The 27392-nt window shown below is 42.6% G+C and overlaps 1 protein-coding gene across 3 annotated transcripts in view; it reads left to right on the top strand.

Moving 5' to 3' along the window:
* Positions 1-27392, top strand: part of LOC132391006 (folate receptor alpha-like) — a 48571-nt gene that overhangs the window by 9870 nt on the left and 11309 nt on the right. For 2 of the 3 annotated variants that reach the window (XM_059963609.1, XM_059963608.1), the window contains exons 2-3: positions 12535-12664; positions 19897-20085. In XM_059963609.1, the coding sequence (XP_059819592.1) occupies positions 12539-12664; positions 19897-20085 (315 nt within the window). In that variant the 5' untranslated portion in view covers positions 12535-12538. Of the gene's footprint in view, positions 1-1989; positions 2009-12534; positions 12665-19896; positions 20086-27392 lie in introns of those variants that run through there. The other variant, XM_059963610.1, reaches the window with a different exon arrangement.

Raw genomic sequence — 27392 nt, forward strand, 5'->3', positions numbered from 1 at the left:
AAAGTCCCTGCCTCCATCACAGGATGATCCAAAAATGGAAGGCTATGTTGGAGGGAAGGTTTAGTTTGATTTTAGAGTAGGTAAAAGTGTGGCACAACATCATGGGCTGAAGGGACTGTGCTATGCTGTAATGTTCCCTTGTGTCCTTGTAGGCCTCCTCTGCACTCTTCCCACTTAATAACATCTTTCCCACAGCAGGGCACCCAAAAATGGACACAATATTCCAAATGCAGTCTCATCCAAGTCTTGTGTAACTGATTAGCTAATGAGTTAATGAACTTGCAGCCATGGAGACTACAGCAGGCTGAAAGATTTAAGACAGTTTACAGATGTAGTGGAGTTCCCAACCACGAACGGTTGTTTCCCAAACTTTTTGCTTCTTTCTCTCCTACAATGTGACCTCTTCCAAACCCCGCATCCCCCCCCCCCCCACTGCTGACTTCTGTTTCACGTGAAGGATTCTCCCCTCTAGATGGTAGGGTGCCTAGGATAATGTGGGGCTGGGGGTTGAGTGAACTTGTGACACTAGTTCTGAAGAATAACAAGGAGACACTTCACTTGCTAGTCCATCAGGAGCATCTACTGTATCCAGTGCTGCTGATGTGCGCTTCTCTACATCGGTGAGACTTGACATATCTTGGGGAAACTGCTTCAGCGAACACCTTCACTCTGTCTGTTGTAGAAGGCAGGATCTCCAGCTGGCTGCCCATTTCTGACTTCCCATTCCCATTTTCACATGTTTGTCCGTGGTCACCCCTACTGTGACGATGAGGCCAAACTCGGGTTGGAGGAGTAAGACCTCATATTCCTGCGGTTGGCCTCCAACCTGATGGCATAAACATCGATTTCTCTGACTTACGGTAATATTTCCAACTCTCTTCTCTATTTTTTCATTCTCATTTCAGGTTCCCCTCTCATCCCTTCTCTTCTCACCTATCCCTCAACTCCCTCTGGTTCCCTTCCTTTTTCCCTTTCTCCCATGGTCCACTCTCCTTTCTGATCTGATTCCTCCTTCTCCAGTCCTTTTTCACTTCCACATATCACCTCCCAGCATCTCACTTCTTCCCCCACCACCAACCTTCCCCTTATTCGGGCTTCTTCTCCCTTTCTTTCCAGTCCTGATGAAGGGTTTCGGCCTGAAACTTCAACTGTTCACCCCTCTTCATAGTTCAGAAAGTGTATCAGTGATGGAGCGCTCAATGGGCCAAAAGGCCTAATTCTGCTCCTATATCTTAAGGTCCTTATGGTACTCCCCGTGGAATGCCTGGGTTTTCTCTGGGTCCTCTGGTTTCCTCCCACTATCCAAAGACATGGCATGTGGGTTAATTGATCATTGAATATTGGCCTGTGATTAGGTTAGGGTAAATCGGCTGTGTTCGGTGTTGTTGAGGCAGAGTGGCTCAAAGGGCCGGGAGGACCTTCTCCGCACTGTATCACTAAATAAATAAATGAAATAATTCTGTCAATAATCCCACTATCCGTGCGTCTTTACAGTCAATAATCTCACTATCAGACTGTCTTTACAGTCAATAATCCCACTGTCCGCACGTCTTTACAGAGTCAATAATCTCACTATCCGCCCGTTTTTACAGTCAATAATCCCACTATCCTTGTGACTTTACAGGGTCAATAATCCCACTATCCGTTTGTCTTTACAGGGTCAATAATCCCACTATCCGCGTGACTTTACAGGGTCAATAATCCCACTATCCGTTTGTCTTTACAGGGTCAATAATCCCAATATCCGCGTGACTTTACAGGGTCAATAATCCCACTATCCGTTTGTCTTTACAGGGTCAATAATCCCACTATCCGTGTGTCTTTACAGAGTCAATAATCCCACTATCCGTGTGTCTTTACAGAGTCAATAATCCCACTATCCGTTTGTCTTTACAGGGTCAATAATCTCACTATCTGCAGGTCTTTACAGAGTCAATAATCCCACTATTCATTTGTCTTTACGTCAGATAGAGAATTGAATACCGGAAGGGATACAAGATACACAGAGGTAAATACAGAAAGAGAGAGAGAGGGAGAGAAAGTGAAAAATAGAAAGAAAAATTCCAGGGACATCACACCTCTAGCTCTACTTGGAGTCTGAGCAAAGAAAACTGGAATAATGATCTGGATGATAATATGGTTAACTGGATCAGCAAATTTGTGGATGACAGCAAGATTGGGGGAGTAGATTACAGTGAGGAAGGCTATCATGGCATGCCGTGGGATCTGCATCAGCTGGAAAAATGGGCAGTAAATGGCAGATGAATTTAATGGGGACAATTGCACTTTGGTAGGTGCAAGCAGGGCAGGTCTTCCACTGTGAATGGTAGGGTCTGAAAAGAGGGAGAACAAAGGAATACAGGAACATAATTCACTGAAAGTGGTAGAACTGCAGATAGGGTTGTAAAGAAAGCTTTTGGCATTGGCATTGGTAGAGGAGATGGGATGTTATACTGAAGTTGTAGAAGACATTGATGAGACTAATTTGTAGTCTTGTGTGCAGTTTTGGTCACCCACCTACAGGAAAGATGTAAACAAGGTTGAAAGAGTACAGAGAAAATTTCTAAGGATGTTGCCGGGTCTGGAGGACCTGAGTTATAAGGAAAGATTGAATAGGTTAGGACTTTATTCCTTGGAATGTAGAAGATTGAGGGAGACTTGATAGAGGTGTACAACATTATGAGGGTATAGATAGGGTAGATGCAAGCAAGCTTTTTCCACTGAGGTTGGGTGGGACTACAACCAGAGTCATGGGTTAAGGGTGAAAGGTGGAAAGTTTAATGGGAACATGAGGGGAAAATTGTTCACTCAGTGGGTCTTGAGAGTGTGGAACGAGCTGCCAGTGGAAGTGGTACATGCTAGCTTAATTTCAAAATTTAAGGGAAGTTTGGATAGGTACGAGGATGACAGGGGTATGGAGGGCTATGGTCCTGGTGTAAATCGATGGGAGTGGGTAGTTTAAATGGTTTGGCATGGGTTAGATGGGCAGAAGGGCCTGTTGGTGTGCTGTACTTTTCTATAATTCCAATTGTCATTCAAGATTGTTTAATGTCATTTCCAGTACACAAGTGTAAAGGAGGACAAAATAATTGTTACTCTGGATCTGATGCAGCACAAAAAAACTTTACAATAAAGAAGAACAATAATTAAAAAGCACAATAAATATGAATAGATAAAGTAGCCCATACACAGTTTGATTGGATCTGTTGTTCAGTCTGCAATGACTTACAGCTCAGTGAAACTGTGTACAGCTGCAGAAGGACATCACTAACCAGACATCACGATGATAAACCAAGAGACAGGAATTCTCTGTTTATCAGGGTCACGGGAAAGAAGTGAATTGCTTCAAGTTCAGAGGAATGAATATTATGTTTTATAAATCCAAAACATTAAACTAGTTGCAAGAAAAGGACAGGAGTCCAAGGGAAAGGGTCTTAGTTTTGTTTTTCACTTTAAGCAGGGCGTGCGCTTCTGACACAGTGGAGTAATAACGTATGCTATCCATGTATTTTGAAAATATAACAATAACATATCATTTAAACAAAAAATGCTTAATCAACATGTTTACAAGATTGCACAAATATTAAATACATAACACTCCTTGCTGCTTGGTTGTAAACTACAACACAATATAGGCCACCAGGGATCAGCTGCTGTGGGTTGGGTGTTGTGCAATGACCGGAATTGGTTAGAGAGCTTAACGTAAAGAAACCATTCAGGGCAACTAATCATAATATGATAGAGTGGGAAGTTAGGGGATTGGGAAGCTTTTAAAAACCAACAGAAGGCAACTAAAAAAGTAATAAAGAAGGAAGAGATGGAATATGAAAATAAGGTAGCCAGTAATATTAAAGAGGATACAAAAAATTTCTTCAGATGCAAAGTGTAAGAGAGGTGAGAGTGGATATTAGACCATGGGAAGATAATGCTGGAGAGGTAGTAATAGGGGACAAGGACATGGCAGACAAATTGATTAAGTATGTTGTATCAGTCTTCACTGTGGAAGACTCTACCAGTATGGTGAAATTCCAGGTGTCAGAGGTCATGAGGTGTGTGAAGCTTCTTGGAAAACTGAAAGGTCTCTAGGTAGATAGGTCACCTGGAGGCATTAGTAATGATCTTTCAAGAATCAATGGATTCTAGTGTGGTTCCAGAGGACTGGAAAATTGCAAATATCACTACACTCAAGAATGGAGAGAGGTAGAAGAAAGGATTAATAGGCCAGTTAGTCTGAACTCAGTGGTTGGGAAGATGTTGGAGTTGATTGTTAACAATGTGATTTCGGGGGTACTTGGGGGCACGTGATAAAATAGGCCATAGTCAGCATTGTTTCCTTAAGGGAAAATCTTGCCTGACAAATGTGTTGGAATTCTTTGAAGAAATAACAAGCATAAAAGATGAAGGAGAATCAGTTAATGTGGTGTACTTGGATTTTCAGAAGGCCTTTGACAAGGTGCCACACATGAGGCTGCTTAACAAGCTATGAGCACAAGGTATTACAGGAAAGATTCTAGAATGGATAGAGCAGTGGCTGATTGCCAGGAGGCAGCAAGTGGGAATAAAGTGAGCCTTTACTGGTTGGCTACCGGTGACTTGTGTTCCACAGCAGTCAGTTTTGGGAACAATTCTTTTTAAGTCAATGACTTGGATGATGGAATTGATGGTTGTGCTGCAAAGTTTGCAGACACTATGAAGACAGGTGGAGGGGCAGGTAGTTTTGAAGAAATAGAGAGACTACTGAAGGCATTAGACAGATTAGGAGAATGGGCAAAGAAGTGGCTGATGGAATACAGTGTTGGGAAGTATATGGTCATACACTTTGATAGAAGAAATCAAAGCATGGACTATTTGCTAAGTGGAGAACAAATTCAAAAATCAGAGGTGCAAAGGGATTTCGGAGTACTTGTGCAGGATTCCCTAACGGTTATAGACATCCATAAACCCATAAGACACGGGAGCAGAGTTAGGCCATTTTCCCATTGAGCCTGCTCCGCCATTCAACCATGGTTGATACTTTTTTCCCCTCCTCAGCCCCACTCCCTGGTCTTCTCTCCGTAACCTTTCATGCTGTATTCAATCAAGAACCTATCAAGCTCTGCCTTAAATACACCCAATGACTGGCCTCCACAGTTCCTGTGGTAATAAATTCCACAAATTCACCACCCCTGGCTAAAGAAATTTCTCCGCATCCGTTTTAAATGGATGGCCCTCTGTTCTGAACCTGTGCCTCCTTGTCTTAGACTCCCCCACCACGGGAAACATCCTTTCTGCATCTACTCTGTCTCGGCCTTTCAACATTCAAAAAGTTTCAGTGAGATCTGCTCCTCATCCTTCTAAATTCCAGCTAGTACAGAGCCATCAAACGTTCCTTGTATGATAACCCTTTCATTCCTGGAATCATCCTTGTGAATCACCTCTGGATACTCTCCCAACGCTAGCACATCTTTACTTAGATGAGAAGCCCAAAACTGTTCACAATATTCAAGGTAAGGCCTCACCAGTGCCTTATAAAGCCTCAGCATCACATCCCTGCTCTTGTATTCTAGACCTCTTGAAATGAATACTAACATGGCATTTACATTCCTCACCACCAACTCAACCTGCAAGTTAACCTTTAAGGTGTTCTGCGCAAGGACTTCCAAGTCCCCTTGCACTCCAGAATTTTGGATTTTTCCCCATTTAGAAAATAGTCTGCCCTTTTATTTCTTGAAACTAAGTGCATGACCATACGTTTTTTAACACTCTATTTCATTTGTCAATTTCTTGCCCATTATCCTAATCTGTCTGTCCTGCAGACTTCCTGTTTCCTCAACACTACTTGCCCCTCCAGCAAACTTCGCATCATCTGCAACCTTGGCAACAAAGCCATCTATTCCATTATCTAAATCATTGATATACAGCATAAAAAGAAGTGGTCCCAACACCGACCCCTGTGGAACACCACTAGTCACAGGCAGCCAACCAGAAAAGGATCCTTTTATTCCCACTCATTGCCTCCTACTAATCAGCCAATGCTCTAACCATGCCAGTAACTTTTTTTTTTACCACGGGTTCTTAATTTTGTAAGCAGCCTCATGTGTGGCACCTTGTCAAAGGCCTTCTGTAAGTCAAGAAGAAAAGGAATCTTACAAAAGGTTCAGAGAGCCAGGTAATGTTAGAGATCTAGAAGATTATAAGGCTAACAGGAAGGAGCTTAAGAAGGAAATTAGGAGAGCGGGCAGGATTAAGAAAAACCCCAAGGCGTTCTACAAGTCTGTGAGGAGCAAGAGGATAAGTCGTGAAAGAATAGGACCTATTAAGTGTGACAGTGGGGAAGTGTGTATGGAACCGGAGGTAATAGCAGAGGTACTTAATGAATACTTTACTTCAATATTCACTATGGAAAAGCATCTTGCTGATTGTAGTGATGACTTGCAGCAGACTGAAAAGCTTGTCCATGTAGATATTAAGAAAGAGGATATGCCAGAGCTTTTGGAAAACATCGAGTTGAATAAGTCGCCGGGACTGGACGAAATGTACCCCAAGCTACTGTGGGAAGTGAGAGAGGAGATTTCTGAACCTCTTGACGATGATCTTTGCATCATCAATGGGGACAGGAGAGGTTCCGGAGGATTGGAGGGTTGCGAATGTTATTCATTTAAGAAAGGGAAGAGAGATAGCCCAGGAAACTATAGACCAGTGAGTCTTAACTCAGTGGTTGGTAAGTTGATGGAGAAGATCCTGAGAGGCAGGATTTATAAACATTTGGAGAGGTATAATATGATTAGGAGTAGTCAGCATGGCTTTGTCAAGGGCAGGTCCTGCTTTACGAGCCTTATTGAATTTTTTGAGGATGTGACTAAACACATTGATGAAGGAAGAGCAGTAGACGTAGTGTATATGGATTTCAGCAAGACATTTGATAAGGTACCCCATGCAAGGCTTATTGAGAAAGTAAGGAGGCATGGGATCCAAAGGGACATTGCTTTGTGGATCCAGAACTGGCTTGCCCACAGAAGACAAGAATGGTTGTAGATGGGTCATATTCTGCATGGAGGTCGGTGACCAATGATGTGCCTCAGGGCTCTGTTCTGGGACCCTTAGTCTTCGTGATTTTTATAAATGACCAGGATGAGGAAGTGGAGGGATGGGTTAGCAAGTTTGCTGATGACACAAAGATTGGAGGTGTTGTGGTTAGTGTGGAGGGTTGTCAGAGGTTACAGCGGGACATTGATAGGATGCAAAACTGGGCTGAGAAGTGGCAGATGAAGTTCAACCCAGATAAGTGTGATGTGGTTCATTTTGGTAGATCGAATATGATGGCAGAATATAGTATTAATGGTAAGACTCATGACAGTGTGGACGATCAGAGGGATCTTGGGGTCCGAGTCCAAAGGACGCTCAAAGCAGCTGTGCAGGTTAACTCTGTGGTTAAGAAGATGTACCGTGTATTGGCCTTCATCAATCGTGGAATTGAATTTAGGAGCTGAGAGGTAATGTTGCAGCTATACAAGACCCTGGTCAGACCCCACTTGGAGTACTGTGCTCATTTCTGGTCGCCTCACTACAGGAAGGACGTGGAAACTATAGAAAGGGTGCAGAGGAGATTTACAAGGATGTTGCCTGGATTGGGGAGCATGCCTTATGAGAATAGGTTGAGTGAACTTGGCCTTTTCTCCTTGGAGTGACAGAGGATGAGAGGTGACCTGATAAAGGTGTATAAGATGTTGAGAGGCATTGATCATGTGGATAGTCAGAGGCTTTTCCCCAGGGCTGAAATGGTTGCCACAAGAGGACACAGGTTTGAGGTGCTGGGGAGTAGGTACAGAGGAGATGTCAGGGGTAAGTTTTATACTTAGAGTGGTGAGTGCATGGAATGGGCTGCCGGCAACGGTGGTGGAGGCAGATACAATAGGGTCTTTTAAGAGACTTAGATAGGTACATGGAGCTTAGAAAAATTGAGGGCTATGGGTAAGCCTAGTAATTTCTGAGATTGGGACATGTTTAGCATAACTTTGTGGGCCGAAGGGCCTGTATTGTGCTGTAGGTTTTCTATGTTTCTGTGTTTCTATGTAAGTCCAGATATACATTTTCCACTGAATTTCCTTTACCTATCCTACTTGTAATCTCTTCAAAGAATTCCAACAGGTTTGCCAGGCAGGATTTTCCCTGAAGGAAGCCGTGCTGACTATGTCCTATATTGTCCTGAGTCACCAAGTACTGTATAACCTCATCCCTAACAATTGGCTCCAACATCTTCCCAACCACTGAGGTCAGGATAACTGGTCTATAAATTTCCTTTCTGCTGCCTTCCTCCTTTCCTAAAGAGTGGAGTGACATTCGCAATTTTCCAGTCCTCTGGCACCATGCCAAAGTCCAATGACCTTTGAAAGATCATTACCAGTGTCTCCACAATCTCTACCGCTACCTCTTTCAGAACCCTAGGATGCAGTTCATATGGTCTGGGTGACTTATGTATCCTTGGGTCTTTCAGCTTTGAGCACCTTCTCCCTTGTAATAGTAACTGCACTCACGTCTCTGCCCTCGCACCCTTCAACATCTGGCACACTGCTAGTGTCTTCCACAGTGAAGATTGATGCAAAATGCTCATTCAGTTCATCTGCCATCTCCTTGTACTCTGTTATTCCTCTGGCCTCATTTTCTAGCTGTCCTATATCCACTCTCATCTCTCTTTTACTTTTTTATATACTTGAAAAAGCCTTCACTTCAATATTTTTTGCTAGCTTGCTTTCATGTTTCATTTTTTCCCTTCTAATGACTCTTGTAGTTGCTTTCTGTAAGTTTTTAAAATATTCCCAGTCCTCTCTCTTCCCACTAATTTTTGTTTGGTTGTATGCTTTCTCTTTTTCTTTTACATTAGTTTTGACTTCCCTTGTCAGCCACGGCTGTACTATTTTGCTATTTGCATACTACTTTGTTTTTTGGAATACATCTTTCCTGCACCTTCCTCAGTTTTCCCAGAAAATCACACCATTGCTGCTCTGCTGTCATCCCTTCCAATTTACTTTGGCCAACTCCCCTCTCATACCACTGTAGTTTCCTTTACCCCACTAAAATACTGCTAAGTCAGACTTTCTCCCTATCAAATTTCATTGAACTCAATCATATTGTGATAATTGCCTCCTGAGGATTCCTTTACTTTAAGCTCCCTTATCACCTCCAGTTCATTACATAACACCCAATTCAGTATAGCTGATCCACTTATAGGCTCAATGACAAACTACTCTAAAAAGCCACCTTGCAGGCATTCAACAAATTCACTCTCTTGAGATCTATTACCAACCCGATTTTCCCAATCTAGCTGTTGGAAGCCATGGGCTCCACTCTACCTTGGAAAGAACTCCTTCAGCCTCCATGCGATCTGGCTCACTGGCTACTTCATCAGAGATGTCACAAGGAACCAAATAAGTTTGCAAAACCTGGGTGCGGCATTTTCAATTGGCACTATTTTACCCTTGATATGAGTTTTCCGATGCCAGCCCTGAGCACTTCTGTGGCATCATCCAGTACCACTTTTAATTTGCTTCCAGTTTACTCTGTTGGAGGGGATATGGCATAGAGATTGTGGATGGATCTCCAAGCAAATTGTAGTTGTCCCAGCCAGTCATGGCCCTCCAATGTGGCTTGTTGGTTGTTGTATTTCACTGCGACAAATGTCGTTCCCACAGGAGTTACTTTTTCACCAGGGTAGGTACTTAGTCAGATTCTTCGGGCTTCAGTTCACTATCTGAAATGCCGCTCAAATTCATTTTGTGGAATGACTGAAACAGCCAATCCAGTGACCAATTCCATTTTAATTAATTTTCCATTCACTTCTGGTGTGAGTCATATCGCATGTCTGTTGTTAGTTTTCACTTAGTAAATCTCGAGGCTACCCAGTCGTGTCACTATCATCATTATCAGATTTTTCACTAACAGCTTGCAGATTAGTGCTGGACTGCAACTTGACTGTCTATCTTTTTCTCTTCCCTGTGCAGTCCATTTATTTTTGTCTGCCCAGAATGCTCTTTTACCTTTAAATCTTTATCGGTCTGGTGTACATGGGCCCTGCCACAGTGGTAACACAATTTTTTCAGCCAGTCAGGTTTCTGTTTAGACATTGCAATTTTGTTTACGCTCACATCCGTCCCTGATTGCAACTCCTCAACTACTTCTGAGTGCTGTTTCCATTGATACAGTGATTTCAACTGCTCCTTTAAATGTCAGTTGTGCTTCATTTAGGAGCCCTGTTTGAATGCTTCCTTGTGAGATTCCACAAAATGAATGATTCTAAGTGCATCATTAAACCCATCACTGAACTGACAATGCTCAATTTCTGCAATTCAGCCACGTAAACTGAAATGGGCTCACCTTCGTTTTGATTCTGCTTATCAAGTCAAGTCACTTTTTATTGTTATTTTGACCACAACTGCTGGTACGGCACACAGTAAAAAGGAGACGTTTTTCAGGACCATGGTGCTACGTGAAACAGTACAAAAGCTACACTGAACTATGTAAAAAAAATAACACAGAAAAAAACTACACTAGACTACAGACCTACCCAGGACTGCATAAAGTGCACAAAACAGTGCAGGCATTACAATAAATAATACACAAGACAATAGGGCAGTAAGCTGGTGTCAGTCCAGGCTGTGGGTATTGAGGAGTCTGATAGCTTGGGGGAAGAAACTGTTACATAGTCTGGTTGTGAGACCCTGAATGTTTCAGTACCTTTTCCAAGATGGCAGGAGGGAGAAGAGTTTGTATGAGGGGTGCATGGGGTCCTTCATAATGCTGTTTACTTTGCAGAAACCGCAGGTAGTGCAAATGGCGGGAAGAGAGACCCCGATGATCTTCTCAGCTGACCTCACTATCTGCTGCAGGGTCTTGCGATCTGAGATGGTGCAATTTCCTAACCAGGCAGTGATGCAGCTGCTCAGGATGCTCTTAGTACAACCCCTGTAGAATGTGATGAGGATGGGGGGATTGGGAGATGGTCTCTCCTCACCTTTCGCAGAAAGTAGAGACACTGTTGGGCTTTCTTTGCTATGGAGCTGGTGTTAAGGGACCAGGTGAGATTCTCCACCAGGTGAACACCAAGAAATTTGGTGTTCTTAATGATCTCTACCGAGGAGCCCTCAATGTTCAGCGGGAGAGGTCGCTCCGTGCCCTCCTGAAGTCAACAAACATCTCTTTTGTTTTGTTCACATTCAAAGACAGGTTGTTGGCTCTGCACCAGTCCGTTGGCCGCTGCATCTCCCCTCTGTCAGCTGACTCGTTCTTGCTGATGAGACCCACCACAGTCGTGGGTCAGCAGAGTGAACAGCAGTGGACTGAGCATGTGAAACCGGTTATGAAACCGAAAACAAACTGCAATTAACAGAGGTTTTGGTTTCAAGTATTCCTGCATTACTTTCACTATGTCAGCAAAGCTAACGTTGACTGGTTTGGTTGGAACAGTCAAACTCCTAAACAAACTGAATGCTTTTCCATCCAATGCACTCAACAAAGCTGGTACTTGTTTCTCATTGGATTTGTTTTTTTAACTTGACCGTTTCTCACTACAATATTTTTAACTAGTGTTTTGCTGCACTTCAACAGGTAGGTAGTCTTCTCAGGTTTGTTTAAAACAAAACTCCACTGTTGTGTTTTTTGACTCCAAAATATAAGAAAAAGACAGGGGGTCCAGGAGAATAGGTATTAGTTTTGTATTTTTACTTTAAGTGAGGTGCACGCGTATGACATGGCGGTGTATGCCATTGACATAGTTTGTATGTGCAGGTGTAACACACTCACACCACTCTCTGTATAAAATAATCTCTGTCTGACATCTTCTCCTCCCCCCCAATACTTTCCTCCAATCACCTAAATGTCCTCTGGGTTGGTTACAGGGATGATATACTGAGGGATTTTGGGATCCAAGTCCATGGCTTCCTGAAAGTGCCTGCACAGGTCAAAAGGGTGGTTAAGAAGGTATGGCATGCTGGCCTTTATTAGTCAAGGCATTGGATTCAAGAATAAGAAGCTTTAAAGTTGCAGCTTTAGAAACCTCTGGAGTATTGCATACATTTCTGGTCAGCTCATTCCAGGAAGGATTTTGAGGCTTTGGAGATGGAGCAGGATGTTTACCAGGATGCTGGCTGGATTAGCAAGTTGGACAAACTTGGGCTTTTTTCTCTTAAATGTCCCTAATATATCTGCGTCTACCATCACCTCCTGGCAGCACATTCCACACACCCACCACTCTCTGTTTTAAAAAACAGTGCCTCAGACATCTCCTGTGCTTTCCTCCAATCACTGCAAAGAGAAAAGCATTAGTGTCATTTCCAATCACTTCCTCAGTGACTATGATCACTTTGCACTACGGTCAACTTGTTTGGTTCTAATCGTGTTCTTTCTTCTAAAGCAAAGTGTGTACAGTATAATTCATGTTTAGTTTTGGTTTTTTTGTGTGTACGGGTTATCTGATGCTCTGTGATGTTGCTGCAGGTAAGTTTATCAGTGCACCTGAGCACACATGGACTCGTGCTGATGACAGTGTGACTCTCTGTGCAGGGAGATGCTGGCGTTGCTGCTCGTGGTTCTGCCGTTGATTCTGGCAGCAGACAGGGACATCCTCAACATCTGCATGGACGGAAAACACCACAAGACAAAGCCGGGCATCGAGGGGAGTCTCTTTCGTCAGGTAAATGGGACGGGCACATGCAGAGATTGTTTAATTGATTGATTTATTTAGAAATTCAACACGGAACAGACCCTTTAAGCCGTGCTGCCAGCGACCCCCGATTTAACCCTCCCCTAATCACAGGAAAAGTTTTACAATGACCAATGAACTTACTGACCAGTCCATCTTTGGACTGGGAGGAAACTGGAGCACTCAGAGGAAACCCATGTATTCCATGGAGAGCACATACTAACTCCATACAGAAGACCATAAGATACAGGAGCAGGATTAGGCCATTTGGCCCATCAAGTCTGCTCCACCATTTCATCGTGGCTGATCCATTTTCCCTCTCAGCCCCAGTATCCTGCCTTCTCCCCGTATCCCTTCATGCCCTGACTAATCAAGAATCTATCAACCTCTGTCTTAAATATACATAAAGACTTGGCCTCGACAGCTGTCTGTGGCAACGAATTCCATAGGTTCACCACTCTCTGGCTAAAGAAATTCCTCATCTTTGTTCTAAACTGAAGCCCTCTATTCTGGTTCTCAAACTCCCATCTTAGGAAATATCCTCTTCACATCTTCTTTTCGTATCATCTTTAATATTATTGGTTAGCTTACTTTCATATTCCATCTTTACTTCCTAATTTTTGTTGCCTTCTGTTGGTTTTTTTTTTATGTTTTACAATCTTCTAACTTCTCATTAATTTTTGCTCTATTGTAAGCCCTCTCTTTGACTTTTATGTTGGCTTTGACTTCTCTTTTTAGCCATGATTGTGTCATCTTACCTTCAGAATAGTTTTTCCACTTTGTGACATATATATCCTGTGTTTTCCAAATTTCTTCCAGAAATTCCAGCCATTACTGCTCTGTCATCGTCCCTGCCAGTGTTCTTTTCCAATCAATTCTGGCCAACTCCTCTCTCATTCCCTTTACTCCACTGTAATACCGATACAACTGACTTTAGCTTCTCCAAGTTGCACGGTGAATTCTATCATGTTATGATCACCTTCCCCATAGGGTTATTTTATCTTAAGCTCTCTAATCGATTCTGGTTCATTGCACAGCACTCAGTCCAGAATAGCTGATCCCCAAGTGTGCTCAACCATGAGCTGCTCTAAAAAGCCATCTTGTAGACACTCTAGAAATTGCCCCTCCTGGAATACAGCATCAACCTGATTTTCCCAATCTATCTGCATATTGAAAACCCCATGACTAATGTAACACTGCCCTCTCGGCATACGTTTTCTATCTCCAGCTGTAATCTGTAGATCGCATCCTTACTGCTGTTTGGGTGTCTGTATACAACTCCCATCAGGGTCTTTTTACCCTTGCAGTTCCTTGGCTCTATCCACTATGATACAACACCTTCCTTTGTCACCTCCCCTGCAGCCAAAGAGGATTCAAAGATCATAACTACTGCTCCAGCGACCTGAAGTGGGTGCGGTTACTATTACAAGAGAGAAGGTGCTCAAAAAGCTGAAAGACTTAAAGGTACCTAAGTCACCCGGACCAGATGAACTGCACCCTAGGGTTCTGAAAGAGGTAGCATTAGAGATTGCGGTGGCATTAGAAATGATCTTTCAAAAGTCATGGACTCCAGCATGATGGCAGAGGTCTGGAAAATTGCAAATGTTACTCTACTCTTTAAGGAAGGAGGAAAGCAGCGTAAAGGAAATTATAGACCAGTTAGCCTGACCTCAGTGGTTGGGAAGATGTTGGAGTCAATTGTTAAGGATGAGGTGAATGGAGTATTTTGTGACACAGGAAAAGATGGGACAAAGTCAGCATGGCTTCCTTCAGAAAAATCCTGCCTGACAAACCTATTGGAATTTTTTGAGGAGATTACGAGTAGGATAGATAAAGGGGATGCAATCGTTGTTGTATATTTGGACTTTCAGAAGGCATGTTGGCCTTCATAATAAGGGGAGTTGAGTATAGGAGCAAAGAGGTCCTTCTGCAGTTGTACAGGGCCCTGGTGAGACCACACCTGGAGTATTGTGTTCAGTTTTGGTCTCCAAATTTGAGGAAGGACATTCTTGCTATTGAGAAGGTGCAGCCTAGGTGCATGAGGTTAATTCCCGGGATGGGGGGGGACTGTCATATGTTGAAAGATTGGGCTTGTATACACTGGAGTTTAGAAGGATGAGAGGGGATCTGATTGAAACATATAAGATTATTAAGGGATTGGACACGCTAGAGGCAGGAAACATGCTCCCAATGTTGGGGGAGTCCAGAACCAGAGGCCACAGTTTAAGAATAAGGGGTGGGCCATTTAGAACAGAGATGCGGAAAAACTTTTTCACCCAGAGAGTTGTGGATCTATGGAATGCTCTGCCTCAGAAGGCAGTGGAGGCCAATTCTCTGGATGCTTTCAAGAAAGAGTTAGATAGAGCTCTTAAAGATAGCGGGGTCAGGGGATATGGGGAGGGGGCAGGAATGGGGTACTGATTGTGGATGATCAGCCATGATCACAGTGAATGGCGGTGCTGGCTCGAAAGGCCGAATGGCCTACTCCTGCACCTATTGTCTATTGTCTATAATATAGTGTCCTCACTCCGGCCATTCCTGTCTGGTTCAATATAGTGTCCTCACTCCGGCCATTCCTGTCTGGTTCGATGTAGTGTCCTCACTCCGGCCATTCCTGTCTGGTTCGATGTAGTGTCCTCACTCCGGCCATTCCTGTCTGGTTCGATGTAGTGTCCTCATTCCGGCCATTCCTGTCTGGTTCGATGTAGTGTCCTCATTCCGGCCATTCCTGTCTGGTTCGATGTAGTGTCCTCACTCCGGCCGTTCCTGTCTGGTTCGATGTAGTGTCCTCACTCCGGCCGTTCCTGTCTGGTTCGATGTAGTGTCCTCACTCCGGCCATTCCTGTCTGGTTCGATGTAGTGTCCTCACTCCGGCCATTCCTGTCTGGTTCGATGTAGTGTCCTCACTCCGGCCATTCCTGTCTGGTTCGATGTAGTGTCCTCACTCTGGCCATTCCTGTCTGGTTCGATGTAATGTCCTCACTCCGGCCATTCCTGTCTGGTTCAATGTAGTGTCCTCACTCCGGCTATTCCTGTCTGGTTCGATGTAGTGTCCTCACTCCGGCCATTCCTGTCTGGTTCAATGTAGTGTCCTCACTCCGGCTATTCCTGTCTGGTTCGATGTAGTGTCCTCACTCCGGCCATTCCTGTCTGGTTCGATGTAGTGTCCTCACTCCGGCCATTCCTGTCTGGTTCGATGTAGTGTCCTCACTCCGGCCATTCCTGTCTGGTTCGATGTAGTGTCCTCACTCCGGCCATTCCTGTCTGGTTCGATGTAGTGTCCTCACTCCGGCCATTCCTGTCTGGTTCGATGTAGTGTCCTCACTCCGGCCGTTCCTGTCTGGTTCGATGTAGTGTCCTCACTCCGGCCATTCCTGTCTGGTTCGATGTAGTGTCCTCACTCCGGCCATTCCTGTCTGGTTCGATGTAGTGTCCTCACTCCGGCCATTCCTGTCTGGTTCGATGTAGTGTCCTCACTCCGGCCATTCCTGTCTGGTTCGATGTAGTGTCCTCATTCCGGCCGTTCCTGTCTGGTTCGATGTAGTGTCCTCACTCCGGCCATTCCTGTCTGGTTCGATGTAGTGTCCTCACTCCGGCCATTCCTGTCTGGTTCGATGTAGTGTCCTCATTCCGGCCATTCCTGTCTGGTTCGATGTAGTGTCCTCACTCCGGCCATTCCTGTCTGGTTCGATGTAGTGTCCTCACTCGGGCCATTCCTGTCTGGTTCGATGTAGTGTCCTCATTCCGGCCATTCCTGTCTGGTTCGATGTAGTGTCCTCACTCTGGCCATTCCTGTCTGGTTCGATGTAGTGTCCTCACTCCGGCCATTCCTGTCTGGTTCGATGTAATGTCCTCACTCCGGCCATTCCTGTCTGGTTCGATGTAGTGTCCTCACTCCGGCCATTCCTGTCTGGTTCGATGCTGCGTCCTCACTCAGGCCATTCCTGTCTGGTTCGATGTAGTGTCCTCATTCCGGCCATTCCTGTCTGGTTCGATGTTGCGTCCTCACTCTGGCCATTCCTGTCTGGTTCGATGTAGTGTCCTCACTCCGGCCATTCCTGTCTGGTTCGATGTAGTGTCCTCACTCCGGCCATTCCTGTCTGGTTCGATGTAGTGTCCTCACTCCGGCCATTCCTGTCTGGTTCGATGTAGTGTCCTCACTCCGGCCATTCCTGTCTGGTTCGATGTAGTGTCCTCACTCCGGCCATTCCTGTCTGGTTCGATGTAGTGTCCTCACTCTGGCCATTCCTGTCTGGTTCGATGTAGTGTCCTCACTCCGGCCATTCCTGTCTGGTTCGATGTAGTGTCCTCACTCCGGCCATTCCTGTCTGGTTCGATGTAGTGTCCTCATTCCGGCCATTCCTGTCTGGTTCGATGTAGTGTCCTCACTCCGGCCATTCCTGTCTGGTTCGATGTAGTGTCCTCACATAATATATGGAAACTGCAACGAACTGCAGGATCATTGACTGCAGTCTCCCATTATGCAGGACTTGTGTCTGCAGGCAGGAATTTTTGTAGACATGGTCCACCCTACCAACTGTCTTTTCCAAAAGCTCCTGGAAAGCAATATCAGGTTATTGAGACAAAAATTTCACACCATCTTAAGCTGTGGAGGCCATGTCACTGGGTGTATTTAAAGCAGAGGTTGATGGGTTCTTGATTAGTCAGGGTGTCACAGGTTACGGGCAGAAGGCTGGAGACTGTGGTTGAGAGGGTAATAACTCAGCCATGTTGGAAAGGTGGAACACTCAATGGGCCGAATGGCCTAATTCTGCTCTTATGACTGATGGTCTAAAACAGGGGTCAGCAACCTTTACCACTGAAAGAGCCACTTGGACCCGTTTCCCACAGAAAAGAAAACACTGGGAGCCACAAAACCCGTTTGACATTTAAAATGAAATAACACTGCATACAACGTTTTGTTTTGCCTTTATGCTATGTATAAACAAACTATAATGTGTTGCATTTATGAAATTGATGAGCTCCTGCAGAGAAAACGAAATTACATTTCTGCATGCAACAAAAACATTTTGAACTCCGAAAATAAGACGTTGGGTTGAAGGTTACTTTTAAGTAAAATACTCAACGTCTATTTGAGTCCTTCTTGTATTTATGAAAAACGCTAAACTTAAATTTGCCGCCAGCAGCAAACCAAAAATAACGTCAGCCAGCTGTCAACCTGAAAAATAAAAGGACTATTTCACTGAACAATGAAAACATATGAATATACGTAAAATAATAGGCAATTAAAATATTTATCATACTTGTTCAGGTTGACTCACACCTGACAATGCAGTCGTATTCAGTAGGGATGGATCGATGCTTAGGGGAGTGACCGGGAAGGATAATGTGTTTTTTCCCTCTCTGAACTCACAGAAGCGTTTCCCAAACGATGTTTGCATTGCGATGATTGCAGAATGTAAATACTCCGAATTTATCATGTCGTGACCTTGTTTGAACTCTCTCAAATTGGGGAAGTGAGACAATGTGCCTTTCTGTAAATCTCTGGCAAGCACTGTCAACTTGCGCTCGAATGCCAAAACATCCTCCAACATGTGCAGGGCTGTACGTCCTTACCCCTGAAGAGCTGTGTTCAGCGTGTTCAGGTGCGCTGTCATGTCTACCATGAAGTGTAGCTTTTCCAGCCACTCTGGCTGTTCCAGCTCAGGAAAGGTGAGCCCTTTGCTGCCCAGGAAAGTTTTCACTTCTTCCAGACACGCGACAAAGCGTTTCAGCACTTCCCCTCTGGACAGCCAGCGATAAAAACACGTTGTAGCGGTGTGCTACACGCAGTCAGTAAACTGCAGTCAAAGATAGCTTTATTCGAACTAAACAGCCTTGCTTTTAAGCCTCCCTCAACCCGCCCCCCGTGGGCGTGGATGATCCAAAAGACATGTACTCACAAACCCCCGTAGGCTATCTCCCTTAGCCTGAACGCTGGCTAATTGTGAGCCGGTTTGGATGTGTCAGGAAATGGGTCGCCACAACGTCTTATTTAGATTGTACAAGATCACCATAATCTTCAAATTTAGAATTACATTTCAAAAACTAACAAACCAACATAAAATACATTTTAATTAAATACTGACCAATTATTTCCCAAAGCAACAGGGAGCCGCAGCACAGACGTAAAAGAGCCACATGTGGCTCCGGAGCCGCGGGTTGCCGACCCCCGGTCTAAAACATTCCTACCTCCAGGCGGTTAATCTGATCAACCATTTTAGTTAATCCCATGCTTCACTGTAAACGCCTTAAACCACTTTTTATAATACTGTTTACATTTTAAAATACGTTGGTATTGGTGTATTAACCACATTTTATTCCATATTCATACTTTATACCTCCAACTTTGTTTTATACAAGGCTTTATTCTTCTATTTGTTGGATGTTATTTTTTGTCGCTTGTCAAACCCTGACCAACACACCACAGCAAATTCCTAATATGGTGGGTTCCGGTTTATCGGGGCAGCTGCTTATTTGGAACAAGTCTTAAAGAATGAAAACTAATGAGAATATAGCTGCATTCCCTTCATTTATTTGGGCCACTATGCATTTTAATTGGGACAGGACAATGTTGTCGAACAGTTTCTTACTAGTGTCCGTCGTGTGCACTTGGTGTGGCTGTTGGCCACGACTCCGTGCTTAGAGCAAACAGTTTCGGTTGTGCGTACTTTGTGTTATCAATTTAGGACCAACAGACACTGATTCAGATATCAGTGATTTTTGATAATTTTGTTTTTATTTTGACTTTAAAAAAAAATCAGACCCTTGCCAAGATGGTGCAAAAAGATTTGACATGAGCCGGAAAAAAGTTACCTGAGGAGTCTGCACTGGTATTGTTTATTAAGAGTCAAATACAAAACTTGGCAGGGTGCACTGGATGAGTTCCTCCGACAATAATTATTAGGAACTAAAACTTGTTTTATTCTACTGTATATTGTTCTGTTTTTCATTTTTTTGAAATAATTTGTCGCTCAGTTAAATGGAAGTTTGTCTTTTTTTATTCCTTTTTAACAATTTCCATCCAAGTTCAGCTAAATGGAGCAGCTGCTTGATTGGGCCAAAACGTACCTGTCCCCATGTGTCCCAATTAACCAGAACCACTGTACATGTAAATGCATATGGAGAATACAGCTGATCCTATAGTTTGGGCTGTCCATCTGTGGTGCCTCATCCTGCAGAATATTCAGTGACCTTGCTGTCTTGTGTCTGTGTGCCTGCAGTGTGAGCCATGGAGAGAGAACGCCTGTTGTACAGCCAACACCAGCAAAGAGGCACACAATGACCAGTCCTTCCTCTACAGATTCAACTGGAATCACTGTTACAACATGTCAGAGAGATGCAAGAGGCACTTCATCCAGGACAGCTGTCTGTACGAGTGCTCCCCCAACCTCGGCCCCTGGATTCAGAAGGTGAGATGCCTGTGATGGTCCTCAGGGTTGGACAAGGTTTACTGTATGGATTCCTTGTGGAATATATGAGCCAGTTTTAAAAAGTGGATGCTGCCTGTCAGGACTTGTCTGCAGAGTCAGTTGGAGACAGTTCTTAGTGGACTTTACGTGCCAGTTTTAAAAAGCAAGCAGGGCCTGTCTGGACTTGTCTGTGGCGTGGGAGATTGCGAGGTGAGTTGGAGACAATGCCTAGTGTACTTTACATGCCAGTTTTAAAAAACGAGCAGGGCTTATCAAGACTTGTCTGTGGTGTGGGAGATTGCTTGGGTTTACAGTAACAAGGATTATTTAGCAAGGGCCAATAAAAGAGAAGTGGGGTTTAATAGAGCGGCCATTATTGGAGTTGGGAGTGGACAGTGTTAGAGTGGTCAGGCTTTGGCTCAACAGGCTTGGGCAAACACAGGTACAGGCTAGAACTTGTTTGAAAAGTTAGAGGCATAACAAGTGTAGTTCGGGCAGTGGAAGGCTTCTCCTGTAAGATGTGGGATTTCAGAGTACCTCACAGTCTGCCTGAGGACTAAATATACAGGAAGCGAATCCAACTTCAGCTCCAGACTGACAAGGTCAAGAAACTGGAGCTGGATGGTCTCTGGGTCATCTGGGAGATGAGTGTTTTACTGAGATGATCACACCCGGAGTGCAGGCTTCAGAGAGTAGATGGGAGACCACCAGGAGAAGTAAGGGGAGTGAGTAAGCAGTCGGTGCAGAGTTCCTCTGAGGCTAGTTCCCTCGGCAGCAATTATACACATTTGGATGCCTCTGGGGGGTGGGGTGGGCGTGACCTACCAGGGCAGAGCAGCAGCAGTCAGACGAGTGGAAATGTGGCCGTCTCTGAGGCTCAGCGAGGAAGGGTAAAGTCAGGCAGAGTGGTAGTGGTAGGAGACTCGATAGTGAGGGTGACAGACAGGAGATTCTGTGGCCATGAAAGAGAAGCCAGGATGGTGTGATGCCTCCCAGGTGCTCGGGTCCAGGATGCAGAAGATTCACAAGAGGGAGGCTGCGCAGCCAGATGTTGTGGGCACCAGTGACACAGGTAGAAAGGGGGAAGGGGTCCTGGACAGTCAGTATAGGAGTGCAGGGAGAGACTGAGGAGCAGGTCCTCCAACGAAGTAATCTCTGAATTACTCCCAGTGCCATGTGCTAGTCAGGGCAGGAACAAGATGATTTGGGAGATGAATGAGTGACTGAGGAAATGGTGCAATGATTTCTGGATCATTGGGACCTCTTCTGGGGAAGATGTGGTCTGTACAAAAGGGACAGGTTACACCTGAACCCAAGGGAGACCGAAATCCTTGCAGGCAGATTTGCTAGAACTGTTGCAGAGGGTTAAACTAATTTGACATGGGGGCAGAAACCAGAGGGGCAGTTAGTATGCAACTAGACGCTGTGTGTAGGGAGATTGTGAGGAAGGATGATGGGGCAGAATTGCAGTCAGTGGGATGAGGTGATGAGTAACTGGGGATAAAATAAAAAAGGGTCATGAAAATAGACTACATCCTTTCCCAATTTGAATCAGTACAGACTGATAATGGGGGGGGATTTTATCTGTTGTTTAAACCCTTCGATGGATAGATCCAAGCCCACCCAAGTTCTTCCGAATAAATCGGCCTCTCTTATCAACTCCTTTATGACTGATTCAGCAATTTTTGAAATTTGGCGTTTTTTACACCCCAATGACAAAGAGTTTTCATACTTTTCTCATGATTATCATAATTATTCAAGAATTGATTACTTTTTCATTGATCATCGTTTACTTACAGATGTTATCAATTGTAAATATGACTGTATTACCATTTCTGATCATGCACCTTTGAAGTTATCCTATTAAGATAATGGATTCATCTATTAATGCTAAATCTTGGAGGTTCAACTCTATTTTATTGCAGGACTTAGACTTTGTCAACTTTATCAAACAACAAATTGATTTATTTTTCTCAACAAATTCTACAGCAAAGATCTCTAGTGGAATTTTATGGGACACTTTTAAAGCATTTATTCGTGGACAGATTATTTCATACTCTGCTGGAGTTAGGAAACGAACTAATTCTAAAATATTAACATTGGTTGATAAAATCAAAGCAATTGATAAGATTTATTCAGTGACCCCCAGCAAAGAACTTTATAAAGAAAGAGTGGAACTTCAAATGGAGCATAGTTAAGTAAATCTAGAACCCAGTTTTATGTATATGGAGATAAATCTGGTAAATTATTGGCTAATCAATTGAAAACTGCTTTGGTTAAACGACAGATTACTAGGATTCGTAAACAAGATGGTACTCTAACGATCGACCATAAAGAGATAAATAAAGCCTTTCAAGATTTTTATAATTCCTTATATCAATCAGAATTTGCTGAGGATTCTTCTATAATAAATGAATTTTTAAGGAAATTGAATATTCCAAAATTAACAGTAGAGGATAGTGTATTCTTAGATACACCTATCACAGAAACTGAAATAAAAAAGGCTATTTTTTCAATGAATTCTGGTAAAGCTTCTTGTCCAGGTGGTTATTCTGCAGAATTTTTAAAATCTTTTTCTTCTATACTTTCTCCTTGGCTTTGTAAAATTTTTTAAGATGCGTTAATTATAGGCAAATTGCCACAATCTTTTTATGAAGCTTCTATTTCTTTATTTCTTAAAAAAGATAGACCCTATTGAATGTGCATCCTATCGGCCTATATCCTTGCTGAACACAGATTTTAAGATTTTTAGTAAAATTTTGGCTACTAGATTAGAAAATATATTACCTCGAATCATTTCTGAAGATCAGACTGGATTTATTAAAAATCACTATTCATCTTTTAACATTAGAAAATTAATTAATATTATTTATACTCCTTCACCCAAAATACCAGAATGTGTCATTTCTTTAGATGCTGAAGAAGCATTTGATAGAGTTGAATGGCCATATTTACTTAATATGATGCAGCATTTTAGTTTTAGTTCAAAATTTATATCATGGATTAAATTAATATACCATAAACCCTTGGCTTTGGTTTTTACCAATAATCAAAGATCTCCTTTTTTTCCATTTATTCCGTGGTACAAGGCAAGGTTGTCCTTTAAGTCCTTTACTATTTGACATCGCTTTAGAACCTTTGGCTATAGCCATTCGTGAATCACCTAATATTTTGGGTATTACTCGTGGGGAGGGGACGTATAAGTTATTATATGCTGATGATTTGTTACTATACATACCTGACCCTGAAAGATCTATTCCTGCTATTTCGTCCTTGCTTGCTCAGTTTAATAACTTTTCTGGTTATAAATCGAATTTTAATAAGATCAAATTATTTCCATTAAATATGCAAGTTCCAATTTATAAACATTTACCATTTGAAGTTGTTACAGATTATTTTACTTGTTTAGGTATTAAAATTACTAAAAAACATAAAGATTTATTTAAAGCTAACTTTTTACCCTTAATTGACCAAATTAAGCAACTTGCTATCGGGTGGTCTCCACTATCTTTGTCATTGGTTGGCAGAATTAATGCTATTAAGATGATGGTATTATCCAAATTCTTATATTTATTTCAAGCATTACCAATTTTTATTCCTAAATTTTTTTTGATATTATTGACTCAAAAATTTCTTCTTATCTGTGGCAGAATAAAAATCCTAGACTAGGCAAAAAATATTTACAGAAGCCTAAGAAGGAGGGCGGTTTGGCTTTGCCAAACTTGAGATTTTACTATTGGGCAGTTAATATACGATATTTAATATTTTGGACACAAGAATTGACTACAGCTGCTTGCCCACAATGGGTAAATTTGGAATGTAAATCTGTACAAGACTTTTCATTGTTTTCAATCTTAAGATTTTCACTTCCTTTTTCTTTATCTAAATTGAATAAACAAATAACTAATCCTATAGTCAAATACACATTACGAATTTGGTTTCAATTTTGTAAATTTTTTGATTTGAATAAGTTTATTTTTTCATGCCCTATAATATCTAACTATTTCTTTCGGCCCTCTTTTATGGATCAAGCTTTTGTTTTATGGAAAACAAAAGGTATAACATGTTTTCGTAATTTGTTTTTGGATGATAGTGTTATGTCCTTTGAACAGCTATCTAATGAATATAATTTACCTAAAACCCATTTTTTTTAGATATTTGCAAGTTAGAATTTTTTTGTATTATGAGCTACAGTCTTTTCCGAAACTATGTCCATTGGACATTGCGGAAAGAATTTTAGCTCTGAATCCTTGTCAAAAGGGTTTAGTAGCTGTCATTTATAATATGATCATGAAAATACAGCCAGATGTATCGGGAAAAATTAAGAAGGAATGGGAAGAAGAACTTCATTGTCTTATATCCACTGAGCAGTGGGAGAAAATTTTACTATTAGTCAATTCGTCCTCTATTTGTGCTAAACATGCCCTAATACAATTTAAGGTTGTACATAGAGCTCATATGTCTAAGGATAAACTTGCTCGATTTTATTCTCATGTTAATCCAACCTGTGACAGATGTCATTCTGATGTTGCCTTATTGACCCATATGATTTGGTCTTGCCCTTGTTTACAAAATTACTGGAAAGATATTTTCAGTATTATTTCAAGAGTTCTGAATATCAATTTCCAACCGCATCCTTTTATTGCAATTTTTGGTTTACCAATGGTGGATAATAGTCGTTTATCCTCTTCATCTCGATGAATGATTGCATTTGTTACACTAATGGCTAGAAGATCTATTTTACTGAATTGGAAAGAAATTAATCTTCCAACTATATTTCAGTGGTTTTCTCAAACTATCTCTTGTTTGAGCTTAGAAAAAATTAGAAGCGTTGTTTTTGATCCTTCAGTTAAATTTGAAGAAACTTGGAGACCATTTATTCAACATTTTCATATGAGTTAAATTGTCTTTTCCCAAACCTTACTTTTATTATCCTTAATTATTTGGATGGAGGTTCGGAGTTATTGGCACTACTGTATGTATTTAACATTATGCAACGGCCCATGTTGGTTAGTGTTTTTTTTCTTCTCTTTTTTTGTGTTTATTTTTTCTTTTTGTTTCTTTTGTTCATAAATACTATGAGTTTGGGAGGCTATATATATTGATTATTATATATTTGTATGTCTACTTAAACTATCAATTATGTACTCTCAAACACTTTGTATTCATGTTTCATTTATGTTTGTTTAAAAATTAATAAAAAGATTTAAAAAGAAAGAAAATAGACTGAAAATGTTATATTTGAAAAACACAGTATATGGAATAAGGTAGGTGATCCTGTGCCACAGTTAGAGATTGGCAGGTGTCATGTTGAGGGCATCACTGAGATGTGACTGCGTTAACATCCATGGATGCAACGTATCAAAAGGTAGGCAGAGGGGTTAGGGTGGCTCTTGGAAAAAATTGAAATCAAAGCCTCAGAAAGAGGTGACTTCGGATGAGAATCCTTGTGGGTAGGGTTAGGAAGCTGCAAGGGAAACTGCAAAGACCTTGGTGGGAATTATATACAGGCCCCCAAAGCGTAGCCAGGGTGTGGGTTATAAGACAGATAGACGTACTTTATTGATCCTGAGGGAAGTTGGGTTTCATTACAACCGCACCAACCAAGAATAGTGAAGAAATATAGCAATATAAAGCCATAAATAATTAAATAAAAATAAGTTAATCATGCCAAGTGGAAATAAGTCCAGGACCAGCCTATTGGCTCAGGGTGTCTGACACTCTGAGGGAGGAGTTGTAAAGTTTGATGGCCACAGGTAGGAATGACTTTCTATGACGCTCAGTGTTACATCTCGGTGGAATGAGTCTCTGGCTGAATGTATTACTGTGCCTAACCAGTACATTATGGAGTGGATGGGAGACATTGTCCAAGATGACATGCAACTTGGACAGCATCCTCTTTTCAGACACCAGCGTCAGAGAGTCCAGTTCCACACCCATAAGTTTTAATGGGAAATAAAAAAGGCGAGTAATAAGGGCGAAGTTACAGTAGACATGGGGAATTTCAATATGCAGGCAGATTGGGAAAATCAGATTGGTGCTGGATCCCAAGAGAAGGAGTTCGTAGAACGCCAGTGAGGTGGCTTCAGAACAGCTTGTGGCTGAGCCCGCTTGGGAATGGTAATTCTGGATTAGGTGTTGTGTCACGAACCCGATTTGATTAGGGAGCTTAAGGTACAGGAGGTAGTGATCATAATATGGTAGAAATCTGAAATTTGAGAGGGAGAAGATAAAGTCAGATGTAACCGTGTGACAGGAGAGTAAAGGGAGTTACAGAGGCATGAGGGAGGAGCTGGCCAAAGGGGACGGCAGCAGGTATGATAGCAGATCAATGGCTGCTCTTTCTGGAAGCAAATTGGAAGGTGCAGGATAGACACATCCCAAGGAAAAAGTATTCTGAAGGGAGGATGAGACAACTGTGGCTGACAAGGGAAGTGAAAAAGCAAAAATCAGTGGGAAGTTAGAGGATAGGAAAGGTTTTAAAAACCAACAAAAGGCAACTTAAAAAAAAAGATGAGGGAAAAGATGAAATATGAAAGTAAGCAAAGATACCAAAAGTTTTTTCAGATATATAAAGAGTGAAAGAGAGGCCATTGGACCGCTGGAAATAACACTGGAGAGGTAGTCATGAGGGCACTGGTCAGACCACACTTGGAGTACTGTGAGCAGTTTTGGGAAACTTTATCTAAGAAAGGATGTCCCTATGGAAGTTCACAAGAATGATTCTGAGAATGAGAGGGTTAATGTATGAAGAACGTTTGATGGCTCAGGGCCTGCACTCACTGGAGTTTAGAAGAATGGGGGGGTGGTGAGATTTCACTGAAACCTATTGAATATTGAAAGGCCTAGATAGAGTGGATGTGGAGAGGTTGTTTCCTATAGTGGGGGAGTTCAGGACCAGAGGACACAGATAGAGTGGATGTGGAGAGGATGTTTCCTATAGTGGGGGAGTCTAGGACCAGAGGACACAGATAGAGTGGATGTGGACAGGATGTTTCCTATAGTGGGGGAGTTCAGGACCAGAGGACACAGATAGAGTGGATGTGGAGAGGATGTTTCCTATAGTGGGGGAGTCTAGGACCAGAGTACACAGATAGAGTGGATGTGGAGAGGATGTTTCCTATAGTGGGGGAGTCTAGGACCAGAGTACACAGATAGAGTGGATGTGGAGAGGATGTTTCCTATAGTGGGGGAGTCTAGGACCAGAGGACACAGATAGAGTGAATGTGGAGAGGATGTTTCCTATAGTGGGGGAGTCTAGGATCAGAGGACACAGATAGAGTGGATGTGGAGAGGATGTTTCCTAT

Source organism: Hypanus sabinus, chromosome 3, assembly GCF_030144855.1.
Source record: "Hypanus sabinus isolate sHypSab1 chromosome 3, sHypSab1.hap1, whole genome shotgun sequence".
Classification (NCBI taxonomy): domain Eukaryota; kingdom Metazoa; phylum Chordata; class Chondrichthyes; order Myliobatiformes; family Dasyatidae; genus Hypanus; species Hypanus sabinus.